Source organism: Cucurbita moschata, unplaced genomic scaffold, assembly GCF_002738365.1.
Source record: "Cucurbita moschata cultivar Rifu unplaced genomic scaffold, Cmos_1.0 Cmo_Scf00011, whole genome shotgun sequence".
Classification (NCBI taxonomy): domain Eukaryota; kingdom Viridiplantae; phylum Streptophyta; class Magnoliopsida; order Cucurbitales; family Cucurbitaceae; genus Cucurbita; species Cucurbita moschata.
Window position 1 is genome coordinate 3,857,332 of NW_019268527.1, and position 20,306 is coordinate 3,877,637.

At 37.9% G+C, this 20,306-nt stretch overlaps 4 protein-coding genes across 7 annotated transcripts; 3 read left to right on the forward strand and 1 right to left on the reverse strand.

Moving 5' to 3' along the window:
- Window positions 1–2,070: 2,070 nt before the first annotated feature.
- LOC111449910 lies at window positions 2,071–2,643 on the forward strand. The gene has a single exon (XM_023089998.1). The coding sequence runs from the start codon at window positions 2,071–2,073 to the stop codon at window positions 2,641–2,643; it is 573 nt and encodes a 190-aa protein (XP_022945766.1).
- Window positions 2,644–5,593: 2,950 nt separating this feature from the next.
- Window positions 5,594–12,238, forward strand: LOC111449587 (ubiquitin receptor RAD23d-like). Of its 2 annotated transcripts, XM_023089544.1 has the most exons (13): window positions 5,594–5,818; window positions 8,197–8,358; window positions 9,578–9,634; window positions 10,117–10,193; window positions 10,289–10,319; window positions 10,362–10,405; window positions 10,524–10,701; window positions 10,860–11,012; window positions 11,146–11,214; window positions 11,313–11,360; window positions 11,448–11,554; window positions 11,631–11,709; window positions 11,810–12,238. In XM_023089544.1, the coding sequence occupies exons 1-13, from the start codon at window positions 5,753–5,755 to the stop codon at window positions 11,933–11,935; spliced, it is 1,197 nt and encodes a 398-aa protein (XP_022945312.1). In that variant the 5' UTR covers window positions 5,594–5,752; the 3' UTR covers window positions 11,936–12,238. The 2 variants fall into 2 exon arrangements, with proteins under 2 accessions (XP_022945312.1, XP_022945311.1); XM_023089543.1 differs by having other exon boundaries at window positions 10,289–10,405.
- Window positions 12,239–13,842: 1,604 nt separating this feature from the next.
- On the forward strand, window positions 13,843–16,114 carry LOC111449588 (ACD11 homolog protein-like). Its single transcript, XM_023089545.1, has 4 exons — window positions 13,843–14,311; window positions 15,148–15,320; window positions 15,495–15,640; window positions 15,736–16,114. The coding sequence occupies exons 1-4, from the start codon at window positions 14,114–14,116 to the stop codon at window positions 15,840–15,842; spliced, it is 624 nt and encodes a 207-aa protein (XP_022945313.1). The 5' UTR covers window positions 13,843–14,113; the 3' UTR covers window positions 15,843–16,114.
- On the reverse strand, window positions 14,757–20,061 carry LOC111449586 (dihydrolipoyllysine-residue acetyltransferase component 4 of pyruvate dehydrogenase complex, chloroplastic-like). Of its 3 annotated transcripts, XM_023089541.1 has the most exons (9): window positions 19,036–20,061; window positions 18,746–18,937; window positions 18,559–18,646; window positions 18,405–18,475; window positions 18,225–18,308; window positions 16,471–16,713; window positions 16,311–16,382; window positions 15,470–15,887; window positions 14,757–15,352 (listed from the first exon to the last, which is right to left on the reverse strand). In XM_023089541.1, the coding sequence occupies exons 1-6, from the start codon at window positions 19,960–19,962 to the stop codon at window positions 16,609–16,611; spliced, it is 1,467 nt and encodes a 488-aa protein (XP_022945309.1). In that variant the 5' UTR covers window positions 19,963–20,061; the 3' UTR covers window positions 14,757–15,352; window positions 15,470–15,887; window positions 16,311–16,382; window positions 16,471–16,608. The 3 variants fall into 3 exon arrangements, with proteins under 3 accessions (XP_022945309.1, XP_022945307.1, XP_022945308.1); XM_023089539.1 differs by having other exon boundaries at window positions 16,311–16,713; XM_023089540.1 differs by having other exon boundaries at window positions 14,757–15,385; window positions 16,311–16,713.
- Between the last annotated feature and the right edge of the window lie 245 nt (window positions 20,062–20,306).

The window sequence follows — 20,306 nt, forward strand, 5'->3', positions numbered from 1 at the left end:
CCCCCCCCCCCCTCCTCTATTGCCAACCATTTAATTATATATAAAATAAATACCAACTATTTCCGTACCTAATTATTTTTTTTATTTAATTTCCACGTCACCCCTCACTCCTCCACACCAACCACACGTACGACTGTATTCACATGTATTTTCTAAACCACTTATTTTATATTATAATAAATAAATAATAATATAAAATTACTATAATATTTAAAAATAAGAAACTTACAAATAAGATCATGGATTTTACCATCCATGGGGAGTTTATTCCCTTCCAAATAAATACTTGCCAATTTTAATTTAAAAGAAAAAAAAAAAGCTGACATTTGTTTCCAAAAATGCCCCGTAGTTGTTAAAGGGATAACGTGTAACAAAATTTGAAATCTAGAAAGTCAATAAAAGGGAATTTGGGTAATTTGGGTAATTTGCAATAGTCAAATACAGCCTGTGGAAAATCCTTTCCTTCCGCGCAATTCTAAAACTAAAGAAATTATTATTTATAAAAAAAGAAAAAAGAAAAAATTGGATTGGTTGAGGGGAAGAGAAGATTTTGTAGGTTTAGGAGATATTGTGGATTTAATTTAAAAGGGTGAGTGGGATCCACGTCATCAGTGATTTGGAGATTTTCTAGAAAAGGCGACAATGAAACGCTTGATTATTGGGTTCCCAATTCCTCCTTTTTTGGGTAAACTCCAACTCACCGCCTTATTCATTGCATCCTTTTACACCACATCTTTAGTACCCACTACCTCACGTTTTCCAACTCCCCTATTAAATTTCTTCCTTCTTTTTTTTCTTAATTATTAATATATATATAATTGTAAAAATCTCTCCCTAGCTGACACTATACATAATATATTGATTTTGGGTTATGTTTAGGAATTGGTTAATAATATATTTTATCTTATCTTCGGATTTGGTTAGTACAATATTTTATTATCTTTAGGATTTAGTTTATAGTTTGTATTCTATTCAAACGTTTGTAAACATTTGTGAAAATTGAACGTTAGATCCCACTGCAACTTTTGGATCCCATCTATGTTTTTCAGTACTCTCAATCTCACTCTGTTTCTCATTCTTAGCATAACAGGATAAATGGGAGAATATCTATGAGAGATGAACTTTGACTATTACAAAAAATATATATATATATATATATATATACCGCGCGAGATCTCACCTTGGTTGGAAAAGAAAATGAAACATTCATTGTAACTATGTGAAACATTTTCTCGGTTGACGTGTTTACCGGTGGAAAGAAAGAGACAATTATGCTTGCAACGTTAATATATATAACAACGACTAGTTTTTTTTTTTTAATATTTAATTAATTAAATAAATAAAGGGTTGCAAGTGGCTTCGTATCAAATCCACATTTTGTCTTCCACAAAGGGGAAAGAGAAAAATAAATAAATAATAACAGAAAAGAATAATGGAGTTTGGATATTCTAATTCTCATTGCTTGCAAATAAACCTTTGACCAAAAGCAAACATAAACAAAATTACCAAAATACCCCTTGTGGATTTAAACGGAATAATCTGATTATATTATGTTTATAATTTTATAATTATAGATTTATTAAAGATTTTAATTTTGAATAAATTTGAAAAAAGAAATTAACTAAAATAAACAAAAACGGAACCGTCATTGACCCGGATAGCGGCCCCACTATTGCGGACTTGTAAATGGAATTGAATTGGATTAATTGTTTCTTCTTTTTCAAAAACAGAAACCGGACAAAGTCACGAAAATGAAACGGAGGTGGGTAGAATTTTCCGTAGGAAACAATTTTCTTTTTAGGGATTAAGAGGAAAATAAATAAATAAATTTAAAAAATAAAAAAAGAAAAAGGCAAAGCGTCTTTGATTAGCATAGGTATACGCTCCCACGCGCTCGTTTTACGTCATTATCCACGCGCCTTCTACCTTCTCTCTCTTCTTTGTCCCCCTTGTATAAATCCCGTCCTTGAATCCCCGCCCTAATTGTCTCACGTTCTTTGTCGCGTCTATCCGTTTGAACTTTGCAAAATCAATTCAAAGAAGAAACCCTAGTTTCTCTCTCTTGTTCTTATGGAGAATCAAATTTCCAAGAAGCGGGATCGGGACGACTCGGCTGAGTTTACTGAGTCGGAGAACGGTTCGTCCGAGGTGAAGCGACTCAGAGATGACCTTTTAGGTTTTTTCGACGAGTCCGATCCTGAACCAGCGACTCAAGATCTCGATTCGTTGATGAGGAGTTTTGAGGAAGAAATCGCCACTGCGTCGTCGTCTCCGGTGCCGGTGGTGGATTTGACGGTGGATTCCGGTGAGTCTCAGCCGGAGTTAGGTTATCTATTGGAAGCCTCCGACGATGAACTCGGTCTTCCGCCTTCTGTTACTTCGATTAGTAAGGAGGAGTTCGACGAATCGGCCGTGTTTGCGAGAGTTTCGAGTGATTCGTTGGAAGTCGGAGAGATGTGGAGGTTTGAGGATCAGATTCCTAACTATGACGCTTTCGAACTGGAAGGCGGAGATGTGTATAGCGGAAGCGATACGGCGGAGTATGTGGCGTTTGATGGACTGTTTGAGTATTCGAATCTGTGTTTGGATGCGTCGGAGAACTCGGATTTTCTTTGGCGGCAAGAATCTCTGCCGGCGCAGTAGGTAGAAACGTCGCCGATTTGTAAATGCTTTTCCGTTGAAGGAAAGGACTGTAGGACTAGACTGATACAGATGTCGCAGATGAATATAGAAATTTGTTCGTTCTCTTCTTATTTAAAACACACAGGATTACGCAAATTGCACAAATTCTTATGGCTTTCTCTTTTCGTTCTTATTTCTGGGTTGCAATTTGAAAGAACTTCCAAATCTTCAAACTCTATTTGGGCGAGATTGGCCATCCGGCGATTTCTATGGTTTTTTATTTTTTTATTTTTTTTTTAATTTGAAATATTGACGAATGAGGAATTAACCAAATAATGGGTTAGGCACCAAATGTTTTACTTTTACAAAATATTTAAATTATTTTTTAAATATATATACCCAGTCAAGATTTCTCGAATTAGACTTGACAAAATAAAGGAGAAATATATCAGTAATTTTTTTAAATCATTGATACCCTATGAGAAATATACGAGTAATTTTCTCATGGTCTAATAGTCTATAGTCTTAACACAATGGTACGATATTATCCACTTTGAGCATAATCTCTCATGCTTTGCGGTGGAGACTCGTACCCATGGTACCAATGGTGGTACCAATGGAGAGATTATTCCTGGATTATAAACCCATGATCATTTCCTAAATTTGTCCGTGTATGCCTCCTCGATTATAAACATCATTTCCTAAATTAGCCCGAGTACGCCTTCCTAGTAGCCAGTGTATGCTTCCCCGATTATAAATCCATGATCATTCTCAAAATTAGCCCAAGTACGCGTTCCCTTAATCGAGGCTCGACTCCGTTTTTTTTAGTCCTTTGTTCGACATTTGAAGATTTACCAATCTAGCACAACTAAGTTTAGGGCAAGGCTCGATTTACCAATCTAGCACAACTAAGTTTAGGGCAGGGCTCTAATATACCATCATGTTAGATGAATAGAGAGTATTCCTCTATTATAAACCATGATCATCATTCCCTAAATAATGAGATATTAGAAGATGTGAGAGAGTATTCTAGAGTATTTCTTCCTTATAAACTCATGATCATTCTCTAGATTAGCCGATATAGAACTTTCATGATCCGACAGAGTTTTTGATGAATGTACATCTATATTTTTTTTATAATAACTTATAAATCAAGTTATGCATACGTTTGAATTCAACTCTATTCATATAAGCTAATAATTCTATCCAATCGAATTGCATCGTGTTAATCGAGTTAATGGAGTACTAGTCTATCGAGTCTCTTTTTTTTTTTTTTTTTTTTTTTTTTTTACTTTTAGGTATATTTCTTTTTATCAATTACTTATCCTTTTACTTTTCACCGTCCACATGCCTCTTCTTCCTCTTGTATAGCATGTGCGCGCTTTTTTACGTTATTTATTTATTTTACTATCTAAATATATTTAATTTTGTGTCTAATTCAAACTAATTACTCGTAAACAAGTTAAAATTTATGGTTAACTAGTTTTAATCGAGTCGCACATAATTACCGATTAAGCTATGTTCATATGGTTCGAGATTATTTTATTTATTTAGGAGTGATTTTGAAGGGGTTAAAATAGTTAATTGGTTGTGCCATGGACCATAGCGTGGTACCATCATGAGATTACATTGACAACTAGGATCCAAGTAATAGAAAAGGGTCCAACATGAACCAAAATCGGCCACCACAAATGGGTCAGGTCCAAGTTGGGCTTAGCCCAATTGCACATCTTCGGCTCACAAAGGGCCTGCTCCCTGCGTGCCCAACTTGTGCAATCTTGGTCCAAGTTGGTCCGCTCATATTTTAAAACTAACTCAGAAACGATTTTAGCCAATTGATAAATTATTTTTAATATTCTTTCAGATATATCTTTAAACTTTAAAAAATTCTCCATTTAAAGTTTAGGGTTTAATTATGAGCTAAACTTCAACTAAGCGGGTAGGTATACTAGGCCATTCTCGTATGACTGGCTTACGTTATCATTGGTCACTTCCACTGATCATCACACGTCTCTCACGCTAAACGCATTAGCTGGTCTGGTAGGTTAAGAAATTTGATTTGTTCACTCGATTTCACCTTATAATTTTAGTTCGGGTTTCTTTTGGTACTCGTGTAACAGCCCAAACTTTTATGGGTTTCCCCTCTAGAACGCGTATGTTAAAGAGAGGTTTTCACAACCTTATAATGAATGTGAATGCTTCGTTCCCCTCTTCAACCAATGTAGGATCTCGCAATCTACTCTCGTTGGGGGCCAGTGCCCTCGCTGGAACCGTCTAATGCCTAGCTTTGATACTATTTGTAACCGCCCAAGCTCACCATTGATACATATTTTGTCCGCATTGACCTCTTACGTATTATCATCAACCTCACGACTTTAAAACACATTTACTAAGGAAAGGATTCTACACTCCTCCAATCGATAGGGGATCTCACAACTGCATTGTAATTTTTAACTTTAGGCGTCTAAATTTTAATTTATACGTCAATTATTAAAGACTTATATTAATAAAATATGATCCATACAATTGGACGATGTGACAGATGATTTTATATATTAATAAAGTTCTAACATAACATAACAATTCCTTAAATTTGAATCTCTCCAAATGAAACTGAAATTTCGTGTAATTCCAAAAAAAGAAAAACAAATTAACAAATTTGAAACTAAATTTAATTTAAACGATAAACATAATTCAACGAATCAAGCGGTGATTTGAGACTCCAAAAAAAACGCACAGTTCGAAGTCGAAGGCCACGTCGGATCCAAAATGCAAAAAATTAAAAATAATAAAAAAAAACAAAAAAATCTACTAACTTTTCCAGCTTTCATCACCAACTCATAACTTCTACATGTTTAACACGCGCTCTCTCCTTGCATTGTTGATCAAATTTTTTCAAAGAGCGTAGTTTACACGCTCCAACTAGCGCGTGATCATGGATTCTACATTCTCCTATATAAAATCGCGGAATTCTGATCCAATCCTTCTTGCTCTCTTTGCTTGCGCTTTCGGTTACCGTCGTTCGGAGGCTTTGCTCGTTCTAGGGTACTACCATAATTCTCTCGAATCCGGCGTACGACGTGCTGCTGTGGTCTTGCATCTCTGCGAAGGCCGCGATCGAGTTCTGAAGATGAAGATTTTCGTCAAGACTCTCAAGGGCTCACACTTCGAAATCGAAGTTCAGCCTCAAGATATGGTTAGTTTACTTTCTTTATCGGTTTTAGTTTCGTTTTTCATTTTAATCGTTTGCATTAAGACTGTGACTCGGAATCGAGGACTCTCAACTATGTTTTGGATTCCGGTGTGTGTTTGTTACTTCCAATTGATTAGTTATTAGGGTTTATGCGGTGGTAGTTCGTTGTTTTCCTTGTTGTATTGCTGCCTTTTGTACGATTAAATTGTGTTGTGATTTGGAAATTTCATATTGTTCATCGTTGTTATTGCACTAATTCTGTACTCGATTTGTGTTTCGTTTGATCTTTTCTTTTTTCTGTAGTAAAGCATCAAGTAGTTTTTCTCGTCATTTGTAGCTACAGGAGGTTTCGATTGTTATGCTTTGTCGTTAGTATTAAGTTGCATAGTTGATGTAGGACTTTCTTGCCCGCTAATTCAATCTTATATCTAACTTCACAATTGATGTCATCGTTTGCGCTGTGGACGTAGACCACAAGTGATCTCGTTGGTTGCATTTTGTATATGATATATTAAATTAAAAACAATAAGAAAGACAAAGAAGGTAGGTTTAATATTGATTGATTGATTGAATAAATACAGAAGATAAACGTTGTATGGATAAGAATAATCTCATTAGTAATTGCTAATTTGAGCTCTTTCATGTAATGCACCTTCGGTGATTAAGAGTGTTTAACTCCTTTTATTTCATTTATTGATGAAATTATATGTGCTCGAGCAATATAGTATCCTACTGTAGTTTTCCCTTAAACTGATCCTTTCAGTTTTACCATGTGAGGTAATTTAATTCCCACGATAGAATTTTGGGAAACCTTCGCACTTCTTGCTAAGCACTTGCATCTTATCTATCACATTTGCTCCTGACTTGTCTCCTTTTTTATTTCTCGTGGATCTACTTAATATTTGCAGAATCCCTGTTCTGCAAACGTCCTTAAGGCTAAAAGTGAAATTCTCTTTGTACTTGAAGCAAAACCATCAACTGTCGTTTACATCAAACAGTCTTTTAAATGAGGAGTTTGCTTTGTAATTTGGGTTTTGTCAAACCGTCTTTATTCAACCTGCTCCCTAGTGTCAAGCTTAGTTGGGGTTTACATGTTAGATTTGTATGGAAGTCACGACAACCTTGGTGATCACTAGTATGATCCAAATTTCACCCAGGATTGCTTTTCCTTGCACCGGAAGATAGTTTTTACTCCAATGTCATTTATGCCTTCTTCCATCATTCCTAATTTTATGGGCTTAAGCACTTAGACCCGTGCTCTAATATTGTGTTCAAACCAATTCCCATCTCCAAGGTGCCTTTTAATACCACACGAATAGTAACTTTTCTGGAAGCAGCTTGGTATTCTAATTTCTTTCAACAGTCTCTTGAGGATGCTGTCATGTCTGAATCTATTTTAATGAGCTGCTAATTTGTAAGTAAACACTGCCTTGAACGAGTAGTTCTTTCATATCCACATTTGTCAACTCATATTACTTTCACTCCCCACAATGATTTCTGAAAAAACATATGCCAGTCTCATTATCGTGGTTGTGGCTCTTGATATTGGCTTTTTCTTGCTCGAAGCAAGCACTGGAAGAATTATGTCCAGGTGAATTAAGGAAAGGAACTGTGCCTATTTCAGTCTTGTTACTTGTTGCCAATCCCATTAGGTTTGAGGCACAATCAAATTAGATGTGTTTAAGTCATACATGACGAAGTTAATACTTTAGTCCATCTCCCAAGGAAATTGCCAATTTTGATGGGTTGTTTTGTTGTATTCTCTGCTGAATGGTGTTCGTCCATATTCTTTGGAGCTGTGACTTTGCTTGGTGTTTTGTGTTCTTATTTTTAGGTGGTTGACTTGCAGTTTTCTAGACTCAAATGCCTTTTGTGATGGCAAGGATTTGCACGGTTTTGTGGGGCTTGTGGGGGAGAGAAGCAAAATTGACCTATAGGGGACTTTAGGGGGACCCTTGTCCCTTTTCCTAAAGGGGTTTCCTCTTTTGTGGGATTGGTCTTTTGGATGCCATTATATTCCTTGAAAGATTGGTTGTTCGTCAAGAAAAATCTAAATAGATTTGCTGGCCCTTAATTTGATTTCCTTTCTCTTTTAAAAGTCTTAAAGGGCTTGGTATTGCTGCTGCATTAATTATGCTGCTTGCTGTCACCAAACATCTATGAAGCAGAGAGAGTACATTGCTGCATTATGGAAATCTTCATATAAATAGTTGATCATTGTTGTATGTAGACATTTACTGCACAATTTGTCTATGGTACCTTGGGTAAATTTTGTAAAACACATGGTTGTATTTTATTATGTTATATTTTTTTGAACTGTTTTGCCACCATGTTTTCTTTTGCCTTTTTGAATCACATTAACTGAGTTTTGTTGGTTTTAGGTTGCTGATGTGAAGAAAAACATAGAAACTGTTCAGGGTGCTGACGTTTACCCTGCTGCACAACAGATGCTTATCCATCAGGGAAAAGTTCTTAAAGACGGCACAACACTGGATGAAAATAAAGTTGCAGAAAATAGTTTTATTGTAATCATGTTGACAAAGGTAATACAGCTAATTTATTTTTTTAATTGAAAGGATTGTGTAAATAACAAATTCTAGGGAGATGAGAGATTGAAATTTATATTATTACAAAATACTAATAAGAAGAAGAAGCTTGATTCCATGTTTAAACAAAAATAAATATTGAGTGAGAAAAAATATTAGATTACCACGTGCCACAATTTCAAAAATTCATCATGAAAGCCTTTAACTTCTGGGCTTTACTTTAGTGGAGGTTATATGCTAATAAACCAGACAAAAGTTATATAGATTACTCAACCATGTTGGAGACTGGAATTGCACCTGGCTATGCTTTTTTGTCCTCATTTGTGGATGGCTATAAAAGTGCTCTTGATTGTTAAGGATGAACTATATACCTAAAGGGGAAATATATATTTTTGTATGTGCTTCTCCACTCCAACAGCTTTGCCATAAAATACTCATTTTTAAGCTAGAAAAATGTAAAGAGACGATGCAACTTTGGTTGGATGAAGAAATTTTGTTAGGAAAATTGTTGGGTATTCTATTCTTCTTATCTGGACGAGGTGATCTTTACAGTTGCTTGATGTTGGTGGTGGTGATTTTCCACCCTTCCTTTTGGGATAGCGCTCTCCTTTGAGCGTCTGATTCCAAGGATGTAATGATTTTTGTTATTGTTTCTTAGATTTGATTCTCCAGGATTGGATCTCTTTGGCATTCCCTTTGTTGGGTTGTTTCTTTGTTTTCCCTTTTGTGATCTTTCATTTTTTTCCAATGAAATCTGGTTTTTCATTCAAAAGAAGAAAGGAAAAGAAAACGAAAAAATGTTTGGAAACATGTGGTATTTATTACTTGACTAGTGTTATACGTAGGTAAGATTATGTTCTACTTCAATAGATTGATGGAATGTCTTGCAAACACTGTCTATTACACTGCTCTGATAGGGAGGCTTGCAATTTGTAGTCTTGAGCTCAGGCAGGGAAGTGTCAGCACTAGGACGGAAGAGAGTTTCTGCTTGCTTTTTTATTTGGTTTTATGACGTTTTGTAGCATTGTTCCTGTTGTTTGCACTTGGATTTGAGTTGACGACAAAAAAATCTGGATTTGGTAGTTGTACTCGTATTGGTAATTTTACTGATTGATTGAAGTGTGAACCCTTTTGATTATTCTTTTTTACCGTTTGTTTTGCTCAAATAGTCCGTTCTTTTTTTTTCTTTTTTTTTTTTAAATCTTTTTGTTTGTAGAATAAAAGTTCATCGGGTGGGACGTCTTCTACCACACAAGCTGCACCAGTGTCAAAGGTAAGGAATAACAATTCTATGTTTTTTTTACTGGCCAGTGGTAATGGCGATGATAGTCTCAGTGTGTCTCTGAATGCCTTAAATGTTGTAATTCACTTCTGTCCAATAAATTCTTTGTTGTATGTATTTATTAGTCACCTAATAGTTATTACCCGTCTCTGTAGACAGATGTTTATCTAAAAAAGTTCATGTTTATTGCTTAAATAGTAGAGTCCTTAATTTGTCTTCAAGTACTTATATTATTTATTGACAGTATGATACAGTTCTACATGTGATCATCTCCAAATGATCATATACAAACGTGGCATGATGTTTGATGCTCTGTTGCCAACCCTTTGGAGTTGGTGCAGTGTTCTTCAATAGTGATTATTTACTTATTCCCATAAAATACTGTTAGTTATCTACTCATATTCCTGATCGAGACGTAATTAAAGAAAAAAATATAGATATAGTATAGTATGACAAGGAGGACCTCCTTGCAGGCACCACAGAACACTGCCCCTGCACCTGCTGCAACTCCAGTCTCAACATCTGAAGTTCCTCTACCAACTTCAGCACCGTGAGTTCAGATCTATCTGCTATGTCTTTCACTATATCTGTCCAGAATAATTGTTCTTGGAGCATTTATGATTACGACAATGATCTTTATTTCAGTCCGGCTACTATTACCACCTCTTCTCTTCCAGCTCCAGCGCCAGCTCAGGCGCCAGCTCCAGCGCCAGCTCAGGCGCCAGCTCCAGCGCCAGCTCAGGCGCCGGCAACCACTGTCTTGTTAGTAGTTCTTCCTTCCCGTTATACCTTTTTTATTCAATGCAAAGGTTTATTCGCTCTTTCTTTTCAGACTTTTTAAGTTTTCTAAATTTCCTTTATTGTACTTCGTGAAAAACAGGCCAGAATCTGATGTCTACAGCCAAGCAGCTTCTAACCTGGTTGCGGGCAGTAACTTGGAGGAGACTATCCAACAGATTCTTCTCATGGGCGGAGGGATTTGGGATAGGGACACTGTTGTTCAAGCTCTTCGTGCTGCTTACAATAATCCAGAAAGGGCTGTTGATTACCTTTATTCTGTGAGTCTATTTGCAGATGTCTATATTTTTTCCATTCTACTGTTATTTTTGAGGTTTTCCTTCACATTTAGAGAATGAAATTATTAATGGTTATACTTTTATCTCTGCAAGGTCAATTGTTTAGAATGGCATTATTTGAACAAAATTATCTCCTGTAGGGCATACCTGAACAAGTTGAAGTTCCACCTGCTGCTCATGTTCCGTCTACTGTTCCAGTGACCAACCCTTCCGCTCAACCTGCACAGCCTGCCCAACCTGCGTCTGCGACAACCACTGGTCCAAATGCTAATCCATTAGATCTCTTTCCTCAGGTAGGAAAAGAAAAATTAATCAACTTATAGGTTCGTTTGCAATTATTGGTAGAGAGAAGAATAATGAGCAATGTTATGGGTTTTCAAAAATTTGCAAGTTTATGATTTTTTTTTTTATTCCTTTTTACTTCAGGGTGTACCTAATTTAGCTTCCGGAGCCGTTAGTTCCGGCAGTCTTGATTTTCTACGAAATAGTCCTCAGGTCCTTCTCTCTCCTTCTCCCTCTCACCACATACAAACAGACACCACGTTCGCATCATGTATTGCTCGCCTCTGAAAATTTGTTCTTTCTCATTTCAGTTCCAAGCTTTGCGAGCTATGGTGCGGGCTAACCCTCAGATACTCCAGGTTCTTCATCTAGTACACTTCATGCTTAAGCAAGGTGCCATATGTTGTCATTTTATACAAGTTTTGTTTTCTTTGTTTTTATTTCAGCCTATGCTTCAAGAGTTGGGTAAACAAAATCCTCAGCTTATTAGACTTATTCAAGATCATCAACCTGACTTCCTCCGCTTGATTAATGAGCCTCTTGAAGGAGAAGGGTAAATTTCTGTTCCCCACATCTCAATTTGAAACGATGGTGGAAGTTTATGTATTAATAATTTATAGCTTGTTCAGGAATGTACTTGGGCAGCTTGCTGATGCTATGCCGCAGGCTATAACTGTAACCCCAGAGGAACGGGAAGCCATTCAACGGGTTAGTTCACCTTCTCTATTATCTTATGATGATAAAGACAACTGAATTCATCTTGATTCTTAAATTGATATTTTGGATTATTGTCTTTCCCTCCCAACAGCTTGAGGATTTGGGTTTCGACAGAGCTCTAGTGGTGGAGGTTTTCTTCGCCTGCAACAAGAACGAGGAAATGGCTGCGAACTACCTTTTAGATCATATTCACGAATTTGAGGGTAATCAGAATTAATTAGTCCATTTCTGTTTTCGTTGTGCCCATTTTAAGAAACCCCAAAAAGGAAAGGAAAAAGAAATGACGGCCAATCCACCAACAAGAAAACAAAAAGGAAAGAATCTGTGTATTTATCCGTTGTGCTCCCCTCGGGTCTCTGTCTCTGTCTCTCTCTCTTTTCGCCTCTGGCCACATTGTGAATGGTGCTTGTTGTGAACATATAGATGTGAAGATGCATTTTATCCTTTTCAATTTTAATTCGCAACTCAATACTTCGAGCCTGCCATCCCTTCATGTGATATATACAGTCCCTTCATTTTATTCGTTGTTTTCAACTACTTTTTCTACGTCCTTTTTTTTGTGTCTTTTATTTGTTGAGTGATGTTGCCTGCCTTAGACACCAAATGATTTTTCATGCAAGTTTGGAATGCTGACAATCGTCGAAGTACTTCTTTTATATAATATTAACCGCTTTATTATTCTGTTGATGTAATCTATAAGTTTCATTAATGCTTTTAGAAATTATTTTCAACCTACGCCACTGCATGCACTATTTGATCATTGATTTGTTCTTTTAGGGGCTGTTTGAGGCCGAAGTGGGAGAGTTATAGAGCTTGAAATTCTATTTGGAACAGAGAGTCTCTGTTTTGGGCGCTGAGTTTAACGAGGAATTTTGTAGTTAGGATAAACAAGTTTTTGTTTAGAATTTTTTGTTCAACCATTCAATGAAGATAGATTTCAACAATTTTTTAAAATCTAATTGAAATATGAACTGTATGGATATTTTACAATCTCGATTGGGATAAATGTTCATAAGAACAAAAAAGAAAAAGGGAACATTATGCATAGCAAGCTTGGTATGTGCATGTTAGAAATCACGACTCTCCACAATGGTATGATATTGTCCACTTTGAGCATAAGCTCTCATGGCTTTGCTTTGGGCTTCCCCAAAAGGCCTCATACCAATGAAGATAGTATTCCTCACTTATAAACCCATGATCTTCCACTAAATTAACCAATGTGGGACACTCCCAATCCCAATAATCCTCAACAGTGCATACAATGTAAAAAGCCCAAATAACAAAATTAATTCAATAGCCAACAAGGCGTTGAATATAGGCTTCTCAAAATTAATTCAACCTTTAGTAAGGGGTCAAATTCATTATTCTAGGAGACGTAAAAGAAAAGTTGGTCATTTGTCCCTATCCATGCAGTGCCTTTTTGTTAAATAATTGTTAGTAATAAGCTTAATACTATCAATATAACGATAATTGAGTATAGTATTAGTTTTATTAGATGAACACGACTCTTCACAATGGTATAATATTGACGTTCTTGTGGCTTTGCTTTGGAGTTTCCCAAAATATCTTATATCAATGGAGAGAGTATTTCTTGATTATAAACCCTTAGAGAGTATTTGATTATAAACCTGGAGAGAGTATTCCTATTCCTTGATTATAAACCCCCCCCCCCCCCCCCNCCCCCCCCCCCCGTATAATCCTCCCGTAGCCCAAGAGACCTTATATCAATGGAGAGAGTATTATTTGATTATAAACTCCTAGAGAGTACTCTCTCGATTATGATTATAAACTCCTAGAGAGTATTCTCTCGATTATAAATCCAAACTTTCATTCATCCAACTAATTTTAGGGTACAATCATAAAAGAATTCAAACAAGAAGTGGAGTGGGGTTACATCCAACTCAATCGAGTGACCCATATTCAACTCAACCAATTAATATGTGACTTGGAAAATACGTAAATGTTTCCAGTTGGGAAGGGACAGAGAATTGTCAAATTTCAATGAGAAGGTCAAAGATGGGATGAGACTGAATGAACGAACCATGTCTTCCCCCACTGAAATGGCGCGAAATTAGTGGCATCACCGTACACCTCTTTCTCTCTTCTCTCTCTCTCTCCTCTATTCACCGTTTCGAAACTTTCAATTTTCTGTTGGACAAACCGCGTCCGCAGCCAACTTCGCAACTTCCCAGAAACATAAAAACAACATTCATTCAAATCCCCGGCAGAAGAAAATGGGAAGTTGAATTCCTTTGGATTACTTGCAAATTTCAACACACGGCTTTCTCATTACTTTACCTCGTTTAATGTGAAATTTGCGATGAGTTGGTGAAAATTATGTATTATTATATGGTGGTGGTGGTGGTGGTGGTGGATTTTGAGTGCGAGAATAAAAATGGAAGATGGTGCCACCCCTCTTTCCGCCATAGCCGAGTCCTTCGAAGGGCTTGCCAAATTAGTATGTTCCTTTAAGGAGGATTCCTCACAACAACTCCGATTGGATGTTCTCTGTGACGCTTGTTCTCTCGTCTCTGTTCTCTTTAGTTCTCTCGGCCTCGCCTTCAAATTCGCCGAGTTAGAGTACGTCTCCAAGGTTGTTATATTCCTCCTCTCATTCTTCTTCTTCTTCTTCTATTTCATTTCGTTTCAGAGTCGCCTGATGAAAGATGTGTTAGGAACTACGACTCTACGACTCTCTGCAATTATATGATATTTGTCCACTTTGAGTATAAACTTTCGTGGCTTTGCTTTTGGTTTCTCCAAATGACCTCATATCAATGAAAATGTATTTTCTTACTTATAAACACACGATCATCTCCTTGTTAATCAATGTGAGACTTTCTCCCAACAATCCTCAACAACCCTCCTCACCCTCCTCTCGAACAAAGTACATCATAGAGCCTCCACTAAGGCTTAGGGAGCCCACGAACAATCTCACTTTAATCAAGGCTCGACTCCTTTTTATTGGAATCCTCAAACAAAATACACAATTATTCGACCCTCGAGTCACCTTTGATTACAACTCACAACTTTTTTGATCGACACTAAATCACTTTTCACTACATCTCACAACTTTTTTGTTCGACGCTTGAATCACTTTTCACTACATCTCATGACTTTTTTTGTTCGACACTTGAGGATTCTATTGAAATGGCTAACTTAAGGGCATGACTCTAATACCATGTTAGGAACTACGACTTTCCATAATGGAATGATATTGTTTACTTTTAGCACAAGCTCTCATGACTTTGCTTTTAGCTTCCCGAAAGACCGGCCTCAAATGTATTTACTTACCTATAAATTCACGATCATCTGCTTAATTAGCCAATGTGGGACTTCCTTGTCACCACGGTGAACAAGATGTTGGAAATTCTAATGGAATCACCCCTTTTGATGGTTTTCTTTTTTTTCTTTTTTTTTTTGTTTCAGGTGCGTGATCTTTCGGAAGCTTCAAAGAAGCACGAGACATTGCTCACAATACTTGATGATGATATTGCAAATGACACAGTTAAAGCACCTGGAAGCAATTCTCGCAATCTGCGTCGAGTTAGACAAGGTTTGGACCTTGTTAGAGCTCTGTTTGAACAGTTTATGTCCACTGAGTAAGTTCTCTGTCCCCCTTTTCCCTTCCTTCCTGCAATCAAAACTCATTAAGTTCACTTAAATCCTGCAATATCAATTCTCCACAAGTTAGATCTCTAAACTAAAAGTTGGGATTGGGTTAATAATGAATGCAAAGGTCAAAACTTACTAGCTTTGCTGCCTTGTATCTCTAGAGAATACTCGTTAAAGGAAGCTGCTTCAACAGCTTATACACAAGTTTGTGCGCCCTACCACCCTTGGACAGTCAGAATGGCAGTTTCTGCTGGAATGTATACTCTTCCAACGAGGGAGCAGCTTCTGCTAAATCTCAACGAGACCAGTAGGCGCATTTCATATACTCTTTTCAATTATAAACACCTGAATCTGTTGTTTACACAATCAAACTTACAACACCTCTTTCATTCACCATTGCAGATCAGTTAGCAGAGAAGAAAATGAAAAGGTATATCGACGCTTCGGGTCCAGTCATAGAATATATTGACAAGCTTTACATTTCTAGAAATATCAGCTTGGACTGGTGACTTTCATGTCCTTCTGAGGACAACCGCTTCTTCACTTTATCTTATCTGAGCAAGCAGCACATCTCAACAGTGTTAGTATATCACAAAAAGAAGCCTTCCATGGATGCTTCAAACAAATATAAGCTTAACAGTTTCATGAAAGTATTCATGATACATGTTTTGTCTAGTGTTATTGTCTGTGTACATAATTGAATTTATAACATGTTAGATATGGAACTTTAAGGTCGCATTACCTTTCAATTTGAGTATAATAAAGTAAAAGGGTTAACATCGACATGATTTCAACACAAAGTATTGTGCTTATTGGACAATTAACAGGCAGCACTTTCTAACATCTAAACAGAGGCACAAGTTTAAAGGTTAGAAGTTGCTTAAGGAACTCTCAAGAAATTTGAGTTCATTAAGCATTAAACCCTTGAATGACAAACCAACACGTAATGTCTGGCTGGAATCACGAACACTAAATACCTTTGTTGATTAGATAAAACTATCTTTCATCATCCATTGAGTTTCTACCAATACAATTCCCGTCTGCAGTAACTTTGACAAAGAAAATCTACTCATTATTGCTCCTGAAATATTTCAGAAATAGAAATAAATATTAAGCAAAATCAAATATCAATAGGACCTCCAACACAAAAAGGATTCCTCTGAGGCTCTGTTTAATTCAAACTTCCATCACTCCGTGGCCAAAAGAGAATCTGGATGTTTCTTTTTCCTTCTTGCAGGCAAGTTTTAGGCGATGTTGAAACTTGAAAATGGACTTCTACAAGGTCAGGCATTCTGGATTCTCAACTATCTTTGCGAAGGTATGAAGGAAGGCAGCTAAGTCAGCACCATAAACTATTCGATGATCGGCGGTCACATTCACCTGCAAAATGCAGTATTTGTCATTAGTTCAGGTTCATAGAAGGCGTGCAGAAATCCTTAGGCAAGAAGCTGGAACAAATAAAATAATTAAAGAATGAACACACCATGAATTGAAGAAGAATTGATGTACATTAAACACCGCAACCAGACGTACTGATAAATTTTACCAACTTGTGCATAGTGTAGATATGAAACATGGGTATGAACGTAGATATTTCTAATAATTTCCGGAGGGAGAAGTTTGTTTCCACCTTCTATCCGATTCAAGAAGCGTTGCCCATGACATGTGTGACAGGAGTGGAAGGTCGTGGATATATAGGTTTAGGGAAAATGTGCTTTGGATGCCAATCAACATTAGGCCTGTCACCCACCTTAGGGTTCTCAGTTAATCAACCGACGAACTAAACTAAAACTATTAAAAACAGAATAACAGGGCTGAGCACCAAAGACCCTTCCATCAGGTTGCCCACATTTAAAGGAAAGAAGCTAGGCTGAAAATCCTAAATCAGGAAGGTAATAGACATTTAATTTCGAGCAAGTTATGGTCAAAAGGATCAAACTCAATGTTCACAAGGGCAAACATGCCCAATTTTGGCGAGACCAGTGGAAAGATGAAGTGGCTCTATCCTCCTATTTCCCTAAACTCTACCCTCTCTTGGGAAAGCAACTGGCTTTTAATAATCAATCCCGGATTCCCTCTTCTTGTTGGGACCTTAGTGTCAGAAGGATCCTAATGATAGAGGCTTAATGACTTCTCCTTGGGCACTAGCAGTGACTTCTGGGATATGGGGCAAGGACAAATCGATCTCTTCTTGAACAAACACTCTGTATGGTGATCTCATAAAGGCTCTTCCTTCATTCCCTCTCTTGATAGCCTTACTTTCAATTGCCTCAGAACGCCCCTAAAAAGTAAATGCTTCCATTTGGGAGCTTATTCTTGGTAGTGTCAACATCAAAGAAAAAGTCCAAGCCTTAATCCTAACACCGCTCTGCTCCAAATTGGAAATTAACTATACAAAACATATAAATAGATACAAATCTAAATCACATCCTACAGACCTCATTCCTACCAATAAAACACTTGTCTTTCATTCTCAAGTAAACAAAACTCGATTTAAACATAGGCGTGTCTACTCCCACGCTTCCCATGCCTTTGCTAAAGTATTGTTATCAGTCCTTGGCAAAACTTAACCCAAAAAAAAAAAAAAAAAAAAAAAACCCTTAAATTGGATAGCTCGGAATAGAAGTAGAATCTTTGTGTTGATTGTGATTCGTGAATACAGTGAATGGAATGAGAATCTTTTTGTTAATTGTGATTCGTGAATACAGTGAATGGAATGAGAATCTTTTTGTTAATTGTGATTCGTGAATACAGTTTAATGTAATTTAGATGGCTTAATGGCTTACAGTTCCTCTGAAAGATCAGAGACTGAACAGTAACTAACCTTAAATTCAGCATTCAGATAAATAGAGATGAGAACGGAACAAATTGCCAGAAGAAACAGAACTCACCAACATTTTACTTTTCACGCTGAAAAAGCCATCAGCGTCCGTGACAACAGTCGGCTTTGAGGCTCCAACGGCCATGATAGCCCCCTGACATAGAGAGAATAATTCAACACAGCTTTGAGAATCATAAAGACAAGAAAAATCCATTGCCCGAGTATAAGAAGCCTAATTCTCATTACGCACCTGGCCTGGAGGAAGTATAGCATCGAACCTGTCCACTCCAAACATGCCCAGATTGGAAAGAGTGAAAGTTCCTACAGGCAGTATAACTCAGTTTTACTATCCTAAAGCCCAAAAGTACAATAAATGCATTCAACAAAAAGAGAAGTGTCGGAACCTGAATTGTATTCATGGGGCTGAAGCTGCTTGGATCTAGCTTTCTCGACCAACTCTTTCCATTTTTGAGATAGTAGGTAGAGGTCCAACTGCATTGAATAATAAATAAATAACGAGATACTAAGGGCAGTATCCATACTTTGGTATAGTATATCAAACGATGTTCATCTATAATACTATCGACTTGCCTTATCCGCAGCCTGAAGAACAGGTGTTATCAAACCACCATTGATAGCTACGGCTACTGCAATGTTAATGTTGTCATTATATGTAAAGCTCTTCCCGTCTTTACAGCTTGCATTTACAACCGGATGCTGAGCGAGGGCCATTGCAGCAGCCTTGGCCAAGAGGGCAGTCATTGTGACGCCCTTCGGTTTCACCTGAAATCATTGCAATAACCCAACTAAAATGTCGATAATTTCCAAACGGATGTAACAAAAAGCCCAAAATCCAACTAAATCACGTAAATACTATGTACCTTCTCATAGAGCGCATCAAGAGCATCAGTGGACACCGGATAACCAACTCGAAATGTAGGGACAGAAAGACTCTCCACCATATTCTTGGACACCGCCGCCTGCATTGTCGTGAATGGCACAGTCGTTGAGCCAGGAACTGGTGGGGGCAAGTTGGAAGGAGCTGCAGTCGCTTTCGATGGAGTAGAGGCAGCCACTGGAGCAGTCTCAGAAGCCGCAGGTGAAGCTACATTGCTTACAACAGGCTTCGAAGGAGCAATTCCCGCCGCAGCCTCCACATCCGCCGGAGTAATTCGACCGAATGGACCACTACCAGTTATCGATCCAATATTCACCTTGTGCTGTTTCGCTAGCTTCTTCGCCTGAGGAGTTGCCACAATCTTCCTCGGTCCATCCGACGCCGGCTTGGTCGGCGGAGGAGACGGCTGAGATATAACCGGAGGAGAGGGAGAAACATCAGCTGCTGGAGTCGAAGGCTGAGATTTAGACGCGGCTTTAGCCTTGGCCTCAGCGACCTCTTCTTCAGTCTCAGCCAATAAACCAATCGAAGCTCCAACAGGAGCAGTTTCACCCTCACCAACAACAATAGCAGCAAGAATTCCATCATAGAAAGTCTCCACATCCATATCAGCCTTATCAGACTCCACAACGACGACGCTCTCGCCTTTGGATAAAACATCCCCTTCGGATTTGATCCACGAGACGATCTTTCCCTCAGTCATCGTGGAGCTTAGTGCAGGCATGAAAATCTCTCGGATCTTGCACTGAACAACTGGGATCCTCCGGCAAGAATTGGTGGGAAAAAAAGTGCATGAGCGGGAGGACCTCCATGGGAGGGGAGAAGAAACGGAGGAAGAGAATGAAAAAGGAATGGTGGTGGTGGTGGTGTTGCTGGAGACAACAGCTCGAGAAATGAACGAGGACGCCATTGGAGAAATGAAGTAAAGAAGTAAGTATAAGAAACAACGGCGGAGCGGAGAGGACGAGGCGTTCGTTGGCGGATTTGAGCTGACTCTACTCCATTTCCATCGCCCCCCCGTGGCCCCACCAGCACATCTCCCTACAGTATATTTTCGAGCATTTTAATCTTGTCGGGTGTAGACATGATTTTGGTAAATAGTCATACACTCTCCTATTGACATAAACATGAAATAGTGGACAACACATCCAGAACAAGCATGAACGAGACATTTGACATGCGGCCATAGATAATACACCTTTGACAAACACGACCATGACACCTTACTTGTTCCCTATGTAGTGGCACATACGA

Bases quoted from the DNA above. Each gene is read 5' to 3' on its own strand.
- LOC111449910 (XM_023089998.1), top strand. From the start codon at position 2,071: ATGGAGAATCAAATTTCCAAGAAGCGGGATCGGGACGACTCGGCTGAG.
- LOC111449587 (XM_023089543.1), top strand. From the start codon at position 5,753: ATGAAGATTTTCGTCAAGACTCTCAAGGGCTCACACTTCGAAATCGAA. The intron at 8,359-9,577 runs GTAATACAGCTA...TTTTGTTTGTAG, and splicing joins TTGTAATCATGTTGACAAAG to AATAAAAGTTCATCGGGTGG. The intron at 10,406-10,523 runs GTTAGTAGTTCT...CGTGAAAAACAG, and splicing joins GCGCCGGCAACCACTGTCTT to GCCAGAATCTGATGTCTACA.
- LOC111449588 (XM_023089545.1), top strand. From the start codon at position 14,114: ATGGAAGATGGTGCCACCCCTCTTTCCGCCATAGCCGAGTCCTTCGAA. The intron at 14,312-15,147 runs GTTGTTATATTC...TTTTTGTTTCAG, and splicing joins AGTTAGAGTACGTCTCCAAG to GTGCGTGATCTTTCGGAAGC. The intron at 15,641-15,735 runs GTAGGCGCATTT...TCACCATTGCAG, and splicing joins GCTAAATCTCAACGAGACCA to ATCAGTTAGCAGAGAAGAAA.
- LOC111449586 (XM_023089541.1), bottom strand. From the start codon at position 19,962: ATGGCGTCCTCGTTCATTTCTCGAGCTGTTGTCTCCAGCAACACCACC. The intron at 18,938-19,035 runs GTACATAGTATT...CAATGATTTCAG, and splicing joins TTGATGCGCTCTATGAGAAG to GTGAAACCGAAGGGCGTCAC. The intron at 18,647-18,745 runs GCAAGTCGATAG...TATTCAATGCAG, and splicing joins TTCTTCAGGCTGCGGATAAG to TTGGACCTCTACCTACTATC.